This window comes from Nansenia antarctica, assembly GCF_963989245.1.
Source record: "Nansenia antarctica genome assembly, chromosome: 6".
NCBI classification, from domain to species: Eukaryota; Metazoa; Chordata; class Actinopteri; order Argentiniformes; family Microstomatidae; genus Nansenia; species Nansenia antarctica.
In genome coordinates, this window is record NC_137676.1 from 8,793,810 (window position 1) to 8,815,813 (window position 22,004).

The window sequence follows — 22,004 nt, forward strand, 5'->3', positions numbered from 1 at the left end:
TTGTTGTTGTTTGTTGTTGTTCCTCGCTGGGATCACACTGGAATTTGGTCCCTGTGTTTTGCTTTGATGAGCAGCAGAATAATACTAGTTATTGAGTTTTAGATCAGGCCACTGTCAAGTCCTCCTGGCAGAGATGGAGGAGATGAGAGAGGAAGCCTGTTTAGACTAGGGCTGGGCAAACGATAAACATTTCTTTTTCGATAATCGCAAGAATTAACGATCAATTATCGATTAATTGATAAGCCATTTTTTCATAAAGAAAAAAAAAGGGCAGAAATAACAAGCATGTTTTCCTTGGGGAAAAAACTTTATTTGTTTTGCTATTGCACACATTCATTCATTCACATTCAAACTAGGCACTACAGTCAGATAACAATCCTCTTAAACAAGGCAGTGAGTAGCCTAAATTGTTTAACTTAAAAACACATTTTACGTTATAAATAAAAATATAGAAAATAAGTAACTCACCATAGGAGCAGTAAAAAAACAGTTACTCACAAATAGGAGGATGACTGAAAACGTTAGTGTCCTTAAAATAAAATGTATTAATGATTATCGAGCAAAATATTTTGTGATCGACCAAGATCCTTATCGATCAATTATCGATCGTCGATCATTGATGCCCACCCCTAGTTTAGACTTTTGAGACTCACCCTCCTCTATGCTGCCAAGAGGAGTGACAGGATTGATGATTCTGGCCGTATGCCACCATGTGCTTTTACCTGACTTTTTACCTGACTTTTACCTGACGTGTGTGTGTGTGTGTGTGTGTGTGTGTGTGTCTCCCACACTCTCTTCTCGTCAGCAGCCCGTAGCTCAGTCATAATTAGAGGCTAACACCTGTTTTTTATATTAAACCTTACCTCGCCCCTATCATTATGTTGCTTCAAAACAGCCCGAGGCTAGGCATGCCATGCCAGGCACAGAATTGTGTGTGTGTGTGTGTGTGTGTGTGTGTGTGTGCGCGCATTTTTGTCTGTGTATGCCCCCCCCCTCGCACCCTCTACCATGACCCAACACCTTAGAGGTTTCTGGGTCGTCTGCTCTGCGAGAGCGTCCGGTTGGAAACATCAGCTCTCTCTCTCCTGCCTCCTGTTTGATCTCCCCGCCTCCACTGTACTCCATTGTAAAGGACCGCTAACACCAGTCAGCGACAAAGCAAAAAAGAAAATCAGTAATGCATGGAACGGAATGAGGAATGGTATCAATTGCGGTTGATACCATTCTGCATTCCGTTCCATGAATTACAATGTCTTGCATGGTCCAATAGGAATGACCTACTGCAGCTATTGGCTAGCCTTACCTGTACTCAGTGGAGTGAATAGAGACCAGGCTGATGACTCATGATAAGGTTCAAGTCAATCATCCATTAGACACTAGTAACCATATCAATCAATGACTCATTTCAGAAGATATATGCAGTGCCCTCCATAAGTATTGGAAAGACATGTCGAGGCAAAATTGAATGAAAGATGAGAATCTCCACTTTAACCTCGCATTGTTTTGATTTCATTTCCAAACTGTTGGAGTATAGAGCTAAAAGATAGGGATGCTCCGATTTATCGGCCACCGATTTAAATCGGCCGATTTCACTCCAAATGACTCGATCGGTGATCGGCAAAAATGGCTGATCGCAAAAACCGTTTTTTTTTTCTTTTTTCTTTCCTTTTTTTTCCTGGGGAAGACAGATAACTGAACAGAAAACATAGGAGGACGTAACAGTATGTAAACCATGAAGGCCACGTTTATGATGTCTTTTATACAGCCATATCGACTGACTTGGGCTTCAGGCCCTAACTGGGTGATAGGCCAGACCTTTACTATGCCATAAAAATGGGTCTGCGTTTGCTTGGTGCCTAATGGATCAAAACTTTTGTCTAAAAAGCAAAAAATATGTAGGCTATCCAGTCAGTAGGCCTACAGTTATGTATTTAAAAAAAAAATCGGTATCGGTTGATCTTGAGGAAAAAAATCGGTGATCGGTATCGGCCCCAAAAATCCAGATCGGAGCATCCCTACTAAAAGAATACAAAATGTGTCCTCTTTCCAATACTTGGATGCACAATAGGACATTGTACATGCATACAGGGAGGTCTGCTCTCTTGACATCCTTTAGTAAAAGTCTCCATTGTGTCTGCAGGAACCAGGCATGTGACATGGAACATGTAGTAGTGTTTTTCTACAGTGTAACATGATCACAGGGGAGGGGAGGCTGGTGGAGGTTGAAATCGGAGGATGGGCTCATTGATAAATGGTATCAAACTAGGGGAGACGGAAATCGGAGGAGGACGGGTGTGTTTGATACCATCCCTCATTCTGTTCCATGCATTACAATGAGCCTGTCCTCCTCATTTCTACCTCCACCAGCCTCCCACTGGTAAACACTGTAGGAGAGCGGACTACAGAACATGAGCATGTAATTGGCCTGAATGTTTCCACTCTTCTATAGGCTTTGTCCGCCTTAGGGGGGCCAGGCGGTTCTGTAGGGGTTAGCGTAGCTTAGCGTAGCGGTCCTGGGGGGCCTCTATGCGGGCGGTCCAGAGGGTTAGCGTAGCTTAGCGTCTAGGCTACTTCCTGCCCTCTGTAGCAGCGTATAGTCTTACACTACAGCTGAACATCAGATTTGGGACGGCAAGGCTACACAAAGACTAGACCAGCCACAGCAATTTAGAAGAGGCGGGCGGGCGGAGGGGAGGGGAGGGGAGGGAGTTGAGGGAGGGAGGGGAGTGGGTGTGGCAGGAGAGAGGGAGAAAGAGAGGAGGGAGGAGAGGTGATACATTGGCAGCAGTTTAAAAGAGGAGGGTGGGAGAAGGGGAGGGAGGAGAGAGGGTGTGGCAGGAGAGAGGGAAAACAAATTGTGGAGGGAATAGAGGGAGGTGAAACAGTCACAGTAGTAAAGGAATGGGGGGAGGGAGAGGGAGAAAGAGAGAGAGAGAATGGAATCGAGGAAAACGATAAAGGAGAAGCGATACAATCACAGTAGTTTAGAAGGGGGTGTGTGAGGGGAGAGGGAGTGAGAGAAAGAGGGCAGAGAGGAGGAGTGGTGGTCACGCTGCTCCTGCATGCAGGAAGACGAGGATTCACGTTCCGCACAGTCTTGTGGCGTGCAGATGTGACCTGGGACTCAACATCGCCTCCCTCAGTCCCATGTTCAGGCCTCAGACAAGAGTACAAACCACCTCTGTTTCACACAGATGGGGAAACTTGCTGTCGATGGTTATAACAATGGTGTACCGTTAACAACTGTAACATGTAAAATACTTCAGAAATAAGCATCAACATATGTTATTTCTGTATTTATTTAGGATTTGCACCCACACAAAAACAAAAGAAAGACAAAATGAAAAGAAAAGGCAAATTGTGCCTGGCAGGACAAGAAAAACGGTTGTGTTTGTCGAGAAGCCTCCCCTAAGAAGGAATGGAATAATAAGAAAAAAACGAAATAGAAAATGTAGGCCTAAATGTTGTTGTTGGAAACATGCAGATGTATTTTAGATTAAATATTGATGTATTTTGGTATAATAATTGTAACATGCAGTAATGTATCTACGTATTGTTGTAGGAGATGGTGATGATGATGGTGATGATGATGTTTTGCAGTGTAAGACACATCATAATAGTGTTCTCTCTTGTTTTCTTCTCTCTTTGTCCTGGTGATGGCTGCAGTATCGACCGTCCTCATCATATCAGTGGTGTTAAACAAGACAGACTCATGATGACTGATGTATAGATGATTCACTTACTTTAGACAAATGTACTTTGGGTAAAAGCGTCTGCTGAATGTCAAAAATGTCAAAATGTAATAATTGTAACATACAGTTTCCATTCACTGTATGTATTAGGAGCATATTGTTGGAGAAAACATGCAGTAACATCGTAGCCTAGATTATGTTATTGCTGTAACATGTGTTGACATTCAGATCTCCTCTCCAGAGAGCCAGGCGTTGCCTGCAGGTCTGCCACAGGCTAACGTGTTAGCATGTTGATGCAGCTGTGTGTCGACTTAGACTAGTCACGTGTAGCAACGAGCCCAGGGGCTAGCTAGCTCGCTAGCGCTGACCCAGCTCACGTTGGTCTGCGCATATCCGCTAGGATCCAGCTGGAGGCTCTGCTATGTGTTTTACAGTCCGCTATGCTACACCACACAGCAGGGCAGCACTAGGGTGGGATGTGTTTGATATAGGGCTGCCAACTGTCCCGTATGAGCCGGGATGACCCATATTTAGGGCTGGATACAGGACCTCCCTTGTCCCATATAATATATTCATCCAATCACAGGCCCCCTCGTGCAAATGTTGTCACAAATGTTGGTAGTGCGACAGTTGGCAATCCTAGTTTGATACCATTCCTCATTTAATTCCATGCATTATAATGAGCCTGTCCATGGATGACTGCCTCCACCAGCCTCCTCTGGTTTGGATGTGTACTGAAGCAAGGCGTGTGGAGGAGCAGTCCCCATCTATTAGTGAGCAGGTACCACACAGAGAGACTGAGAGCACACACAGTCTCTCTCTGACATGGACCCAGCTTTGAATTGCATTTCCCATCCAGTTCAGTTGGGCTCTGCCTTTAGTAGATAGACAGATGGTGCGTTGGGTCACACCGTGTTTCAGTGACGTGTGCTTGGGAGGGAGAGAGAGAGAGAGAGAGAGAGAGAGAGAGAGAGAGAGAGAGAGATCATCTAAGTGCTAATCATCCCTATTAATGAAAAACAACCTGTAAGCTCTGGGGGCTTAACCTCTGTGGGTCTCTCTCACACACACGCTGAATCATGTTATTGCCTGGCACACACACACTCTCAGACTCTCTATATAGTCTCTCTAATATGTTTATGAATGAACACCTACCCCCCTACTGTGGTTTGATCATTACTGGGTAAATGTTTTAATCAATACTGAGTAAATGTTCCTAGTCTGTGTTTTGGGAAATGATGATTAGTCTTCCGGGTAGTGCATTTGGAGGCTTATTGCTGCTGCCAGTATGTCTGTGCTGTGGTCTGGGTTCTTGGAAAGAGAACCCCCCTCCGCCCTCCCTCTCTTTCTCTTACTTTTTTCTCCTCTTTTTCCTCTACCATCTCTCTGCCATCATGACCTCTCTTCCCTCCTTCCTTCTCCTTGGGTCAGACTTCCTCGCACAGCTTCTTCCCTGGTCAGACTTCCTCTCACAGCTTGGTCTGGAGTCAGTTTAGTGTTCTCTCCTCTAGTAATCTGAGTGTAGGGTCTGGCCGATCCTAGATCTGTTCCTAGGTGGCATCTTCACCCCAGAACACTCTTCACTCACTCCCTTGGTTCCACTCATAGGCCCTGTTCTGACAGGCAGGCTGTTCACTGCTGGCCTCACCATCGAGTCCTGTCAGACCTGGTATTTCATTAATTAAGGAGGGGAGGACAAAGTATTGAGACTGGGCCACACCATCTCCTGACAGTACCTGGGAGTTGGACTGTCAGGAGGGGAGGATGGAGTTTTGAGACAGGGCCACACTCTCCAGACAGTACCTGGGTGTTGGACTGTCAGGAGGGGAGGATGGAGTTTTGAGACAGGGCCACACTCTCCAGACAGTACCTGGGTGTTGGACTGTCAGGAGGGGAGGATGGAGTTTTGAGACAGGGCCACACTCTCCAGACAGTACCTGGGTGTTGGACTGTCGATAGAAATCACACAGGCATTAAGATGTGTTACCTCTGTTGTGGTGTGCATTACTGCTCTTCTGTTTATTTCATTATTCCGACGAGGACAGATGGTGTGTGTAACAGTCAGTTGCGGACAAGATGTTCTCGTTGTTGCCTTTCGCCTATGCTAATTTACCAACACCTGTCCCTATAAAATGAGATGCCAGACCCCCCCACCCCCCCACCCCCATCTCCCAGAGTAATGACTCTGGCGTTGCGTGACCTCTCCTAACCATTCCCTCTCCTCCCTCTCTCCTGCAGTGATGGAGCCCATGACTGTGAGCACGTCGTCGGCCCAGGTGCCAGATGAGTTTGACCGTAACGCCCCGCGTATCTGTGGCGTCTGCGGGGACAAAGCCACCGGCTTCCACTTCAACGCCATGACCTGCGAAGGCTGCAAGGGCTTCTTCAGGTGGGTGCCATCATTTTCTGAACTTAAGATTATTTATTTTTTTAAATACCCTAGCTTGTTTTCTTACATTTACACTTAACATTTTTGGCATTTAGCAGATGCCTTTAAAGCGGCTTACAAGAAATATATATGACCAAGCAAGTGAATCATCTATCTATCAGTCATAGCAGGAAAAAGTATTCTATTCTAGGGCCAGGGGCCATTGGCAGTCATAATTCCAGAAGAAAGAAGAATGAATAACTTTTATTTTTGGAGTAGAGAAAATGTACAGAGAGGATGTAGATTTCAGGAGGGACCGTTAAGTTGTGGCCTGAAGAGATGGGTCTTCAGTCTACGGCGGAAGATAGGGAGTGACTCTGCAGTCCTGACAGCCGTGGGAAGCTCGTTCCACCAGCGGGGTGCCTGGTGTGCAGGGTTCCTTCCTTTCTCTAGCACTGTGACTGCTGATGGCACTTGTTCTGATCAAAGGTTTTTACCGACAATGACTGATATTTAGTTGATTCACTTCCTTTAAACATACATATTGTAAGTCGCTTTGGATAAAAGCCTCTGCTAAATTACTTTTAAATTACGTAATTTACACTGTTATAATTGCATCACTTAAAAGTGTGTGTATTTCAGGCAAGTTCCTTTGACCTGCCATGTGGAAAAAGTAAAGTAATGCATTGTAAAGTAAAGAAATGTCAGGGTTCTGTTCAGGAGGGTTCTATGCACTGAATATTGCAGAGAGATTTTTATTTTTATTTTATTATTATTAAACCTTTATTTTAGACAGGGGAGGTCCTGCACACACGCACACGCACACACACCATGAATGACGCTGATTCCTTACTCTGTGGGAGATGACCACCAGGAGAGAAGATGTCAGGATGTTTGTGTGTTCCTGTCAGACATCATGCTGCTCTCACTAAACTCACACGTCCTCCCAGGGCTGCCTAGCCTAGCCCAGTGTGTTAGCTGTTTGTTGTCCTCTCTAGCCTAGCCTAGCCCAGTGTGTTAGCTGTTTGTTGTCCTCTCTAGCCTAGCCTAGCCCAGTGTGTTAGCTGTTTGTTGTCCTCTCTAGCCTAGCCCAGTGTGTTAGCTGTTTGTTGTCCTCTCTAGTCTAGCCTAGCCCAGTGTGTTAGCTGTTTGTTGTCCTCTCTAGCCTAGCCTAGTGTGTTAGCTGTTTGTTGTCCTCTCTAGCCTAGCCCAGTGTGTTAGCTGTTTGTTGTCCTGCCTAGCCTAGCCTAGCCCAGTGTGTTAGCTGTTTGTTGTCCTCTCTAGCCTAGCCTAGCCCAGTGTGTTAGCTGTTTGTTGTCCTCTCTAGCCTAGCCTAGCCCAGTGTGTTAGCTGTTTGTTGTCCTCTCTAGCCTAGCCTAGCCTAGTGTGTTAGCTGTTTGTTGTCCTCTCTAGCCTAGCCTAGCCCAGTGTGTTAGCTGTTTGTTGTCCTGCCTAGCCTAGCCTAGCCCAGTGTGTTAGCTGTTTGTTGTCCTCTCTAGCCTAGCCTAGCCCAGTGTGTTAGCTGTTTGTTGTCCTCTCTAGCCTAGCCTAGCCCAGTGTGTTAGCTGTTTGTTGTCCTCTCTAGCCTAGCCTAGCCCAGTGTGTTAGCTGTTTGTTGTCCTCTCTAGCCTAGCCTAGCCCAGTGTGTTAGCTGTGTGTTGTCCTCTCTAGCCTAGCCTAGCCTAGTGTGTTAGCTGTTTGTTGTCCTCTCTAGCCTAGCCCAGTGTGTTAGCTGTTTGTTGTCCTCTCTAGCCTAGCCTAGCCCAGTGTGTTAGCTGTTTGTTGTCCTCTCTAGCCTAGCCTAGCCCAGTGTGTTAGCTGTTTGTTGTCCTCTCTAGCCTAGCCTAGCCCAGTGTGTTAGCTGTTTGTTGTCCTCTCTAGCCTAGCCTAGCCTAGTGTGTTAGCTGTTTGTTGTCCTCTCTAGCCTAGCCTAGCCCAGTGTGTTAGCTGTTTGTTGTCCTCTCTAGCCTAGCCTAGCCCAGTGTGTTAGCTGTTTGTTGTCCTGCCTAGCCTAGCCTAGCCCAGTGTGTTAGCTGTTTGTTGTCCTCTCTAGCCTAGCCTAGCCCAGTGTGTTAGCTGTTTGTTGTCCTCTCTAGCCTAGCCTAGCCCAGTGTGTTAGCTGTTTGTTGTCCTGCCTAGCCTAGCCCAGTGTGTTAGCTGTTTGTTGTCCTCTCTAGCCTAGCCTAGCCCAGTGTGTTAGCTGTGTGTTGTCCTCTCTAGCCTAGCCTAGCCCAGTGTGTTAGCTGTTTGTTGTCCTCTCTAGCCTAGCCTAGCCCAGTGTGTTAGCTGTTTGTTGTCCTCTCTAGCCTAGCCCAGTGTGTTAGCTGTTTGTTGTCCTCTCTAGCCTAGCCTAGCCCAGTGTGTTAGCTGTTTGTTGTCCTCTCTAGCCTAGCCTAGCCCAGTGTGTTAGCTGTGTGATAAACATTAATTTGTGCTTTGTATGTTTTTGTAATCGTTTAAAAGTTTAGTTGTGTGTGTGAAGTCTGTGACTCACAGTTAGTTTCATACTGTCTCTATGTCCAATTGTCCATAGTTATAATGCTCTGTCCTCCTTTCTCTTTCCTTCCCACTCTTTCTTCTCCCTTCTTTCCCATATCCCTCCCTCTTTCCACCCCTCTCTGCCTCCCTTCTTTCTTCTTTCCATCTCCCTTTTTTCCCTACTACTTTCCTCTCCCCCGTGTCCCTCCTCCCCCTCTACAGACGCAGTATGAAGCGTAAGGCCAGCTTCACCTGCCCCTTCAATGGGAGCTGCACCATCACCAAGGACAACCGCCGACATTGCCAAGCCTGTCGCCTCAAACGCTGCGTCGACATCGGCATGATGAAAGAGTGTGAGTGAAATAAAAGACAATTTAAAAGAGTGTGAGTGAGTGAAAAGAACAGACAAAAAATAAAGTGTGTGTGTGTGTGTGTGTGTGTGTGTGTGTGTGTGTGTGTGTGTGTGTGTGTGTGTGTGTGTGTGTGTGTGTGTGGTCGCTTAAGTACCTCTGTGTCTGCTGGTGTGTGTGTGTGTGTGTGTGTGTGTGTGTGTGTGTGTGTGTGTGTGAGAGAGCTGTTAGCCTAAGTACATCTGTGTCTGCTGGTGTGTGTGCTGTAGCCTAAGTACCTCTCTGTCTGCTGGTGTGTGTGTGTGTGTGTGTGTGTGTGTGTGTGTGTGTGTGTGTGTGTGTGTGTGTGTGTGTGTGTGTGTGTGTGTGCTGAAGCTTAAGTACCTCTGTGTCTGCTTGTGTGTGTGTGACGCTCAGAGCTGCTCTCATTGATCGACACCTACGGCTGCTTTCACAGACACACATCTACCGGAGCCAAGGCCGAGGTTTAACACTGCAGAAGAAGGGAGGCTGGAGAAGATAGAAATCGGAGGACGGGCTTATTGTAATGCATGGAATGGGATGAGGAATGCTATCAAACATGTCTTCTGATTTCTGCCTCCACCAGCCTCCCCTGCAGCCCTTGGGTTAGACCAGAGTCTGCTCTGACCTGTAGTCCAGGGGCCAGTTGCATAAACATAGATTAAGACTGTTCTAAGCTTTAGACTAGTCTTGTATTCTCAGGTTAGACCAGTCTAATTAAGACTGCCTGTTGCATAACAAATAAGACTGACTCTTTTGAGGTTAGAAAGTTAGCCACCTTCCCCCCTGGCTAAGCTTGATTTAAGAGCTGTGTTGCTATGGGAACGAGTCAGGGCTAGTAGCTAGCTAACACTGTAACTCCAGTGCGGTAAACTACTTCACTGGTTAAAACGGCTAAGCAGTATACTTTTCTCCACATTATATTCCTCCAATATACATACGTTTCAGCAGAAGAAAAGGGAGTTGATCTCTCAGATCTTCTGCCGCTAGTTGTAGCTGTTTTTGTTTGTGTCTTATTTGACCTAGAATGCATTGCATGACAGGCTATCTAAGTCAGTCTTACTTTAGTCAGTCATAGGTGAGCTTTATGCAACAGGAGCATTTTAGAGTCTATAGCAAGACTGACTTAAAGTGAGATCTACTGGGTCTAACTTTATGCAACCGGCCCCTGGACACAGAGTATGGGGCGGCTGTGGCGCAGGAGGTAGAGCCGGTGTCTAATGATCACAAGGTCGGCAGATCGGTGGTTCAAACCCCGGCTGTCTATGGCCAACCCCTTGCCTAGAGCATAAAATACCAAATTCCAACAATTGACTGACAAGTTGATTGCATGGCAATAAAGCTATTATTATTATTATTATTACAATGAGCCGTTCCTCTGATTTCTACTTCCACCAGCCTCCTCTGATGCTAAACATCCACTGTGTACAGCTGTAAGCTAGAGTGTTGAGAATACAATATCACCAATTATTGTAATTATTTATTAATGATCTGCTGTGGACATTTGCAGGATGAAAGGGTTTATATTGTTGACGTCCTCAGACCCGCCTCTCTCATTGATGAACAGTTAATACAATATTCATACGTGGTCATCACAAAGCCAAAAGGCATAATCTCAGGCTGGCTGATTTTAGGGAGAGGGAGAGAGAGAGAGAGAGAGAGAAAGAGAGAGAGGGAGGGAGGGAGAAAGAGAGGAGGATAGAGAGAGAACTGTGAGGATGGTACACATGAATCTCTCCCATGTGTTGCTATCATGTATTCTTACATCCATACCTCACTAGGGGAGAGAGGCTTGAGTTACATACAGCACATTTAATGAATTAGCCAGATAGCTTTAGAAAGATGATATACGTAGGTCTTTCCTACAGAACCCATTCTAAAGCATTTCATTTGAGATGAATGAGGAATTATGGAGTTGGTTTGAGAATATGATAATAGGAAAGGATTATTTATTTTTTTGCAGCTTTAGGCCAAGTTATTGATCGTAGTTTGTGAAATGGCCCATTAAAACAAGCACACGATGCATACAGGGATAGGAATAAGGACCAGGAGTCTCAACAATGAGTCTCTTTCTCCACCCGGCCCCTGGCCCCCGTTACACAACGGTCCGACCCAGATTCCATTCACTAGCAGGAGGCTAACTGGGCGCGCTGGTCCACCGTGGAGCCCACAAACAGTCACAAGCCCCCAGCCAGCCACCTGGAACACAACAAGAGCCGAAATGGCCTCTTTGTTTCAGCTAGCGCTATCGCTAACCCCTACAGCTTGAGGCCATGGGGTCAGGGGTGGTGAGCGCGTAACTGTAGCTAGCTGTTAGCGTTAGCGGCTCTAGTCATGTGTGTGAACTCACTCATGTGACCTCTATAGCATGTGACATAGGAGAGAGAGAGAAAGAGAGGAGGGGGTGGGGGGTATGGCATCGACCAGGAAGCTTGATTGGTGGGAAGTGGCAGTTCCACAACCAATTGTTGGTGTTTGAAGTGGGCCTGTTGGTCCTGGCTGTCACAGAGCTGGCTTGGTCTATGTCAATGATGAGTACTGTACACACACACACACACACACACACACACACACACACACACACACTATTTATATAACCACAGCACAAGAGCAGATTCTCATAGATGGGTGTGTGTGTGTGTGTGTGTTTTGGGTGTGTGTGTGGGTGCGTGAGTGTGTGTATTCAGTGAGCTGAAATGTGATGTGCCACAAGCATTCCACGGCATTGCTTTCACCTCTCGTTACTTCAGATCCATGTTTTATTCAGAGTATCAAGGAAGGTAGAATGCGTTTCAAACGTGTTCGAACAGGGGCTATCCTGAGGTAATTGGTCTGCTCTGAGAGCTGCCCTCTTTGTCGTCGTCCCCCACACACACACAGACACACACATAAGGCTGTTGGTTGCATGTTCAAATCTCATTATAGAGCTCATAGAATGAACAGTGTAGAGAACATCTAATCTAATTCAGTAAAGTACATCCATGCTCAAGAACATGAGGCCTCGTGGACCTCCTTCTGTGTCAGGGGAGGCTGCTGGAGGTAGAAATCGGAGCGCCGTGGTGTTTCCTCATTCCGTTCCATGCATTACAACGAGCCAGTCCTCCGATTTCTACCTCCACTAGCCTCCCCTGGTGTGCATGAAGTGTATGTGATACAGAAGAGTAGATCCATGCTGGAGTAGAGGTCAAGTCGGCCCTCCCCTCTCTCTCTCTCTCTCTCTCTCTCTCTCTCTCTCTCTCTCTCTCTCTCTCTCTCTCTCTCTCTCTCTCTCTCTCTCTGTGGGTGGTGATGACTGAGATAATTGATCCACTCCCACCCTCAACTCCATCACACACACTGGGTTGTTGTTTAGTGCAGAGGGTGAATAAAGTTGGCCCAAATTGTAAACATTCAAGAGTGACTTTATTCACCAAGAATGCATAAAGTATGACGCTTCATTTTGTAGCCAAAGTATTGTTGCTAGGTATAATATACCACATAAAACACTTGGCTCTCTAGGTGGTGAGTGTTCGGAATTCTTTATCGGTTAGTGAGGTAACAGCACGTTTATGTACTGGAGGTCCCTCCATGAATAATAACAGTACTGTTGATCCACGTTCAAGTAGGGGGGGTCTACCTCTCATCCAAGTCATATGATGCACAACCCAACATCTTCCTGTCGCTTAAGCTTTGCTGCTGTTGAAATAACTTTTGATGGAACGGAAAGAGGAATGGCATCAAACACCGTGTCTGATACCATTCCTCATTCTGTTCCATGCGTCACACTGAGCCCGTTTTGATAACGTTCCCCATTCCTCCCGTGGTATGTACAGTATGTTCATTGAGCTGCTTATTATACAGGGCTTACATCTCTGTCTGTTGGAAGCGAACGGTTGATGACGGCATTGCTGTTCAGTGATTGGTCCATCCTGACCAGCCTCCCTGGTGCCACCCACGTTGATGTTTGTTGCGTCTTCAAAGCGCTGCGTCCTGGCCTCCTTGTTGCCCCCCCCACCCCCACACACACACACATACACACGCCCCTCCGCGCCTGGCTGTCCACAGTGGTTAGTGTCATCGCCGCTGCCAAAACAACACTGCCATGCCCCACTGTGGGCGAAGCCAAAGCCGCCAGGAGTACACACACACTCACCCACACTCCCCTGTTGCAACAGGGTTACCGGGAGAGGAGCCAGGAATAGCTGTGTGTGTGTGTGTGTGTGTGTGTGTGTGTGTTTTCTCTCCAAGGATGTGCTTGCTTGCTTGCCCTCCTTACTCCCCAGAGTAAGATACTGAAGCTGTAGGGAAATTCCTGACCTAGAACTTTATAATGGCAGAGTAGCATATTGTAGTGGCTAGCAATAATGACATGTAAAGTACCCTTCATACATTGTTGAGTACAAACTGTACAGAACCAATCTGAATACAGAAACAGAAGATAACAGATAACATAAAATTAAACCCACATTGACAGTGTTTACATATGGAGCCACTTAATATCCCTATGGAATAATATGACCCTGCTTTGACCCAGAGCTGTGATGTTGATCCTGTCTCTCTGAGGAGCTGTCCCTGAGTCACTGTCTCCTGCCCTCCAGCCATTTTGGCACTAGGTAATAAATATGGACCAAATCTTGGCTAAACAGAGATGTCCTGATCTCAGATGACTGTTTGTGTCTCTAGCGGACCGTCTCACCACTGTGGCTGCTATGCCAGCCCAGACAGACAGGTGGACAGGCGGACGGACGGACAGAAAGGTCAGAGACAGGCAGGCAGGCGGACACAAAGAGAGAGAGAGAGACGGGCAGGTGGATGGACAGACAGACAGACAGACAGGCAGGCAGGCAGGCAGGCGCACAGATAGAGACAGGCGGACCGATCGTTGGTCGTTGGTCGGTCGGTTGCTGCCTGGCACACTCTGGCAAAGCCAGCGCCACAGTTGACTTTCTGGATTGGGAAGTGTGCCAGGCTACATCAGGCCAGGACGGACTACTCACTGTGCCATGCTACAGTACATTGTGCCAAAGCCCTAGATAGATCTATCGCTCAAGAGTCTTTGATGGCACCACTCTCACTGTCATGGTCCAGGCTGTGGGTGGCAGTGCCTTTGACAGAGCCTTGCTGCACCAGATGGGGCCAGAGTCATGGCTAAATTTGCACCCTGGAGGTTTGGCACGGCTAGCCTGGCTGTGGCTGGCGGTGCCTTTGACAGCTCTGCCACGCTACGCTAGATGAGGCTTGTCACTGTCTAAGCCTGGCTTAGTCTGTCAATCAGTCAGTCAGTCAACCAGCCAGCGAGACTATACTAGATAAGGCCAGGAGTTGGACATAGATACACTGAACAAATGCTCTCTCAAAACTTGCAACATCTGTGGCGTTGTGCTGTGTGATAAAACTGCACATTTTAGAGTCGCTTTTTATTGTGACCAGCCTAAGGCACATCTGTGCAATAATCATGCTGTCTTATCATCTGGATATGCCACCCCTGTCAGGTGGATGGATTATCTCGGCAAAGGAGAAGTGTTCACTAACACAGATTTCAACAAATTTGTGAACACAATTTGAGAGAAATAGGCCTTTTGTGTACATAGAAAAAAGTATTTGGCCTTTGGCTTGATTTCAACTCATGAAAAATTGGAGCAAAAACAAAAGTGTTGTATTTATATTTTTGTTCAGTGTATATAGGTCTGTCTACAGTCAGCCAGCCAGCAGGCAGACTAAATTAGGCGAGGCCATAGTTGTAGATAGATACATAGATAGATAGATCTGTCCACAGTCAGTCAGCCGGATAGTAGACTATACTAGATGAGGCCAGAGTTGTAGATACATAGATCTGTCTCTCTCTGGCTCTGCAGGCTCGGAATGGGGCCAGAGCCATAACATGCAATACCGTCTGGCTTTAGCTTCTTGTCTGCCTGGATCTGGTCCTGGAGCTCACCCCGTCTGCGTCCAGGATAATCCCTTTATCATGGCACGGGATCAAGTCTAACACAGGCCAAAAGCAGCCCAGTTCAATAGGCAGCATATACAATGTATTTAGGTTTGTATATTCTGTATGACACATTCTGTTATACTGTATTAGGTTGCATACGTTTTACTGCTGTTGGACCTTCTACGAGCAGGCTGTTTGGTTACAGCTCCCTGAGTGTATTTAGGTTTTAGCACTAGTGTTTCCTCAAACCTGCTGTTCATAGTAAAGCATATATATTGTAATTCTCTCTCTCTCTCCCTTTCTTGCCTCCTTCTCTCTGTCTCTCTCTTCATTGTAAAAACATATATGGTAAATGTATGTACCCTAGAGGAAGGGTGACCGTGCCTTTGCGGTGATAGCACCGACCCTGTGGAACGCGCTCCCTTCCGCCATCAAGTCTGCCCCCACTCTGGACTCCTTTAGAGCCAAGTTAAAAACCCACCTCTTCGTCAATGATGTTCCCTAAGTCTACTCCCTATTTGTTGTAAATTGTATCCCTTGAGATGTTCGTTTAAGTAGTCTGTGTCTGTTTGCTTTCTGTGTTCCTTGTCCTTGTCTTTATCTGTTCCTTTACCCGGGCTGCGCCCCGGGCCGATGTAAAAGTTGGATGGGGGGCGCATTATAAATAAAATTAACATTAACATAACATTAAATGATACAGAACACATAAAAGACAAATCATTCCCCCACTTCTACAGCTTCAGTTTATAGCTCGCAGTCGTGGTTTAACAATAACTGTGTGCGCGTGCGTCTTTGTGTTTAGCGTGAAACATTTTTTTTTTTTTTTTTTTTACTGTCACCAAGTGTTCATGTTCTGACAAGTGTGGTCCAGCGACAATGCAAGCTTTCTGCATGCATGAATAACCCAGAAGCTATTTAGGTAGAATGCAGGGAGCAGGAGTTTCTAAGTATAGTATTCACCAGCCACTTAGCGGCCCTGCTTTGGTTGTGGAAGAGAGAGCTTTGAGATTTTAGTTTAGTTACAATACTAGTCTACTAGTAACTACTGTAGCTTGCAGCTTGTATGAGTTGAGTGTCCGTGTTGATTTGGCTACCTTAACCCATGTATTTGTGCATCAGCTGGCCTCGGGTTACCTCAGCATGGAACATTATCATGTAGAATTGAGTGTGCGGTTTCTCTTGACTAGGTCGGTAGAGAAACAGTGAGAGTAGCTTGGCTCAAATAACACCTGTTCTTGGCAGCACAGATGATTGTGTCAACGGGGGTTCCTCTTGGTGGAATACACACACACATACACACACACACACTAAAATATAGACACATCCAATCTGCTGAGGCTGGTTTCAACCTTCTATCAGTGTGTGAAAACAGGTGATAAATGATTTTCCCTATCTCTCCCCCCTCCTCCCTCCCTCCCCCAGTCATCCTGACAGACGAGGAGGTGCAGAGGAAGAAGGATCTGATCCAGAAGAGGAAGGATGACGAGGCAGCCAAGGAGGCTCAGAGACCCAGGCTGAACGATGAGCAGACTCAGATCATCACTGGCCTGGTGGAGGCCCATCACAAGACCTACGACGACTCCTACTCTGACTTCTCACGCTTCAGGGTCAGTACTGCTACTAGTACTGCTAGCTACTCCTATTACTACTAGCTACTACTACTCATATTACTGCTAGCTACTCCTATTACTACTAGTTACTCCTATTACTGCTAGCTACTACTAGCTACTCCTATTACTGCTAGCTACTGTTATTGCTAGCTATATACATATTACTACTAGCTACTACTATTACTGCTAGCTACTACTAGCTACTACTATTACTGCTAGCTACTACTAGCTACTACTATTACTGCTAGCTGCTACTACTTTTACTGCTACCTACTACTACAGGGCTGCCAAGTTTCACCAAAAGTTTGGAGTGAGATTTTTTGGCGGTGGAGCGACCCAAAACTGTGCACGTTTTGGCAGCGGCGGCCCCTCTCTCCCACCCAATTATTTGTGCTAGTTTCCTGCAATTTTACATGTTGTTCATAATAAACCAGCACAAGAAATGAAAATAATTAACATTTTATAAAACAAGAAAAAAATTCAGACAATATATCATATTTATGAAATCTTAATAAACAAATACAGTAGCCTACAGACTCTAAAAGACAAATTGGGCCCCATCAACAGGACTCAGCCCCTTGGTCAGCAGCAGAAAGACCCGTGGTCATCATCTTATATACAGTGCATTGCTCATAGATGGCTCATAGATGTTATACAGTACATACCAGGGTTTTTCCTGGGTCAGAATGAGGGCTTGGTGGGTGATTTTGTGCGCGCCATTGTTGTATTTGTATTGTAAATTGTAATTATTAATAATAATTATTATTATTAATGTACCTGGTTATGTTACAGTAGAGAAACAAAAAACAGTTACCAAAACTGAGTATTTACTAGCTAAGATTGGCAAAAGATTGGCGTGGTGCAACCGAAATTAGTAAACAACTAGTTTGAAACTAGCTAGTAACAACTAGGGGTTTAGTAATAGCCATATTGGTGCAACCCAGTCCAGTAGGCTACCAGATACGATGTTGTAATGTATGCACATATTTTGCTACCACAGTTGCCAGACGGAATTGACAATGTCCAGCCCAACCAGTCTAAAAGCTGCCGAATCCACCCGTCCAGTGTGACCAAAAGTAGCCCAATCTGGCAACACTGCTTGCTACATTCTTGCAGCTCGCGTGAACACAGGTTCTTCCATCAGCGCTCGCCTGCCGCTTCGATTGCAGACTCAAGTTAACGCGCGTGCAGAAAGATGCAAAAATAAGTCCCGTAAAACAATTGTTATTTCTCGCCGTGAGAAATAGAGATGCGGCGTGAGAGCGTGAGAACTGGTTGAAATGCGTGAGTCTCACGGCGATTGCGTGAGACTTGGCAGCTCTGCTACTACTATTAGTACTAGCTACTACTATTACAGCTAGCTGCTACTACTATTACTGCTAGCTACTGCTAATGCTATCTATTCCTATTGCTGCTAGCTACACCTACTAGCTACACCTTTTACTGCTAGCTACTGCTAGTTGTGAGGTGAAACACAGAGTCAGGCTCAAACCAAAACAGCCAGCCTTGTTTAACCAATATAAGGAATGTGATTTGAAAGACGGGGATCCTTTTGCAAACGGATCTCGACCGTGTGCTGTTGTGCCTTACAATAAATGCGGTCTAACTTGAACAATCAACAGCTCTGATTTCTGTGATAATTTACTAGTCAGTAATTGAGTAAATGTAATAATTCATTACATTTATATAGCGCTTTTCCGAGGCTCAAAGACACTGAAATGTAAATGAGATATTGAAAGAATTGCCCACGACAGTTGCTCCTATACTGTACTTGCTATCTACTTCTACAGGCTACTGCTCATACTGCTACCTACAACTACCTGCTCTATCCACTCCCACCCTGCATCACTCCAACTATCCACTCCCACCCTGCATGCCAAACATTTAATATGTCTGTTCTGTGTTCGCAGCCCCCCGTGCGAGAGGGTCCGGTAACACGCAGTGCCAGTCGTGCCGCCTCCCTTCACTCTCTATCAGATGCCTCCTCAGACTCATTCAACCACTCACCAGGTGGGAGACACACACACACACACACACACACACACACTACCCCTCCTCCTCATCCCCCTGTCCTTTGTCCCTCCCTAGTTCTGGGCTCAGTGTCCATGGCCACACACACACACAGCAGTAGCTATAGAAAACCATTCATTAACACAGCGTGTCTCCTGCTGAATGACTCAGTCTTGGTGCTTCATACAGCCCCTTACCAGGACCTGTGCTATATGTTTGTGTGCGTGTGTGTGTGTGTGATGCTGGTTTTTTATCTTTGAGTGTATACCTCCCCACCCACCCCCCCTCTCTACAGAGTCAGTGGACACCAAGCTGATGAACTTCAGTAACCTGTTAATGATGTACCAGGAGCAAGGGGCCAGTCCAGACTCCAGCGAGGACGACAGTAAGCTCTCCATGCTGCCCCACCTAGCCGACCTGGTCAGCTACAGCATCCAGAAGGTCATCGGCTTCGCCAAGATGATCCCCGGGTTCAGGTGTGTGTGCGCATCCTCCTCTGAACACACACACACACACACACACACACACACACAGGTATGTTATCTAGACCACAGGTGGAACTGGATCTCTCTAGCTTGCTGCCCTTAAAATCATGCATTAGTCTACTAGCCTGACTTATATCACAGTAACCTCTATAGAAAGGCTAGTATTAGCATTAGCCTGCTAGCCTGGCTTATGTCACATTAAACTGTATAGAAAGGCTAATATTAGCATTCGCCTGGTAGCGGGTCCTATACAATGATCGACAAATCAGATCGACAGAATGAGACTGCTAGCATGGTGGCTCAAGTCCCAGTCATAGAGGTTAAGGTTAGAGGGGCCAGGGATGTTGAGTTACCTCAGCTTGGTGGTAACCTTTGTACCTCTATGTGAATATGGAAGGAGAGAGAGAGAGAGAGAGAGAGAGAGAGAGAGAGAGAGTGAGAGTCACAGAACTGTGTGTGTGTGTGTGTGTGTTTGCTCACGCTTCCAATTGAAGCACAAGCTGCAGTGTATTGTGTGGAGCTCGTCGTCCCGGTAACCATAAAATGCATTGTACACCCTGTCCTTCCCCACCTCCCCTGGAACACTTTAGAAAACAACGCTGATTGACTCATCCCACTGGAAAACACACACTGTGTGTGTGTGTGTGTGTTTGAGAGAGATAGAGGAGACGGAGAGAGAAACAAAGAGAGGAGACATTGAGAGATTTGTGTGTGTGTTTTGACGTCAGGTGTGTGTGTGTGTGCGTGTGTGTGTGTGTGTGCATATGCATCGAGCTCACTGTGTGTGTGTGTGTGTGTGTGTGTGTGTGTGTGTGTGTGTGTGTGGACAGAGAGCTGACAGCGGAAGACCAGATTGCGCTGCTGAAGTCCAGTGCTATAGAGATCATCATGCTGCGCTCCAACCAGTCCTTCAACATGGAAGACATGTCTTGGAGCTGCGGAGGGCCCGACTTCAAATACTGCATCAGTGATGTCACCAAGGGTGGGTCGAGCACACACGAACACACACACACACACACACACGAACACACACACACATACACACATACACATATACACATTCTCTCACTGTCTCCTCTCTTACTTCCCCATCTCTCTCTCTCTCTGTGAAATACACACACACACACCCTGACTCTGCCCCCCTCCTGTGTCCTGTAGCTGGTCACACTATGGATCTGTTGGAGCCGCTGGTGAAGTTCCAGGTGGGGCTGAAGAAACTCAACCTTCACGAAGAGGAACACGTGCTGCTCATGGCCATCTGTCTGCTGTCTCCAGGTAGGGCCGTCTGTGTGTGTGTGTGTGTGTGTGTGTGTGTGTGTGAATGCTCATCTGACCTTCTTAATGATTTTCCCTCTTATCTTTGAATGAATAAATGATTGAATGATCAATGAAACCATTGTCCCCTCCCTCTTTCCCTCCCTGTAGACCGCCCGGGGGTACAGGACCACGCCCGTATCGAGATCCTCCAGGACCGGCTGTCGGAGGTCCTCCAGGCCCACATCCGGGTGAACCGGCCCGGCGGACGCCTCCTCTACGCCAAGATGATCCAGAAGCTGGCCGACCTGCGCAGCCTCAACGAGGAGCACTCAAAGCAGTACCGCTCACTCTCCTTCCAGCCCGAGCACAGCATGCAGCTCACTCCCCTGGTGCTGGAGGTGTTCGGGAGCGAGGTGTCCTAACCGACTCCCACCCGAGCCTCCTAGCCCCCCCCTGGCCCCCGACACCAGCCCTGTTGGCAGAGGAGGAGTAGGAGGAGATGGAGATGGACTGATGGAGAGGTGGATGATTTGGGATGCAGCAACAGAGGGTGTATTTGGGGGCCCGGAACAAGGGGTTGTAGGTAACAAGTGGGTGGAGCTTTGGAATGATTGGAATTTCCCGTTAGAAAAAAAGGGAATTTCAAAAAGAATGTATTTATAACTATATATAACTATATATAAATAACTATATATATATATATATATATATATATATATATATATATATATATAATACACATAAGCTAATATCTATATTTAAGAGCGAGAAAGAGAAGGTTGTTTCTACTAAAACAAAAGGATGTGTGATCCGCTGTATAAGTGTAGGACATGTATGGGCCCCATCTGTGTGCATAGGAATGTGTGTGTATGTGTTGGCTTAGGGTGTTTCAGCTGTAAAAATTAACAACACACACACACACACACACACACACACACACACACACACACACTGAGTTGAGTGTGAGGGGCCTTCTATTTTTTATGTTTGTATATGAGAATATTTTGATGACCACAAGAGGGCGTATTAACAGACTGTGGCCAGGGTCTTCGTAGCGGGAGAGACATCTGTGTTGATGTCAAAACAACACATGGACCAGCTCAATGTACAACACATACAATTCTGGACCCAGATTAATCAGATCAATAGACTAAATAGACTTCTATGGATTTTATTTGTAGAACATGTTTTTTAGTCCAGGACTATTTAGTCCAGTCCAGGACCTGGGAAACTAGCCCGCCAAGTATAATCCGGGGCTGGATCAAATCCTAATCATGGTGCGGCTGGTGGAGTTAGAAGTCGGAGGACAGGCCTCATTGTAAAGCATGGAACGGAATTAGGAATGGTACTAATCTACCATTCCTAACTCCGTTCCATGCATTACAATGAGCCCGCCCTACGATTTCTCCCTCCACCAGCCTCCCCTGGGTGAGACACATGTTCAATATCACCCCCAGCAGTGTCTGTCAGAGAGCTGTCAGGTTTTTAAGGTTCAGCATATCACAGCATCTCATCACAAACATTAACAACCTAATCTCTGCTCCGTAGGTCTGGGACGCCCTCCTGTGGTCATTGTCTGTAAATACCACTTGTTATTTCTGTACATAATAAGGACAAAAAGTAGGAAAATACTAAGATAATTCAATTGTTGTCATGATGCTCTGGAGTATATATGCAAATAGGCGATGGACTATATTCTGAGGTTTGTACCTCTCTCTGGGGTCACGATAAGCTTTGACGACTAGTGTGTATGTGTATATATATATATATATATGTATATATACGTACACATAATTTTTTGGGTTGGTTTTCTTTGATTCAA

The 22,004-nt window shown here is 46.3% G+C and overlaps 1 protein-coding gene across 1 annotated transcript in view; it reads left to right on the forward strand.

Moving 5' to 3' along the window:
• Positions 1 to 20,713, forward strand: part of LOC308160192 (vitamin D3 receptor A) — a 55,996-nt gene extending 35,283 nt beyond the window's left edge. The window contains exons 2-9 of the mRNA XM_080534086.1: positions 5,931 to 6,081; positions 8,761 to 8,891; positions 16,243 to 16,427; positions 18,341 to 18,440; positions 18,736 to 18,916; positions 19,756 to 19,907; positions 20,084 to 20,200; positions 20,351 to 20,713. Coding sequence (XP_080390212.1) covers positions 5,933 to 6,081; positions 8,761 to 8,891; positions 16,243 to 16,427; positions 18,341 to 18,440; positions 18,736 to 18,916; positions 19,756 to 19,907; positions 20,084 to 20,200; positions 20,351 to 20,604 — 1,269 coding nt within the window. The 5' untranslated portion in view covers positions 5,931 to 5,932 and the 3' untranslated portion in view covers positions 20,605 to 20,713. The remainder of the gene's footprint in view (positions 1 to 5,930; positions 6,082 to 8,760; positions 8,892 to 16,242; positions 16,428 to 18,340; positions 18,441 to 18,735; positions 18,917 to 19,755; positions 19,908 to 20,083; positions 20,201 to 20,350) is intronic.
• Positions 20,714 to 22,004: the final 1,291 nt, after the last annotated feature.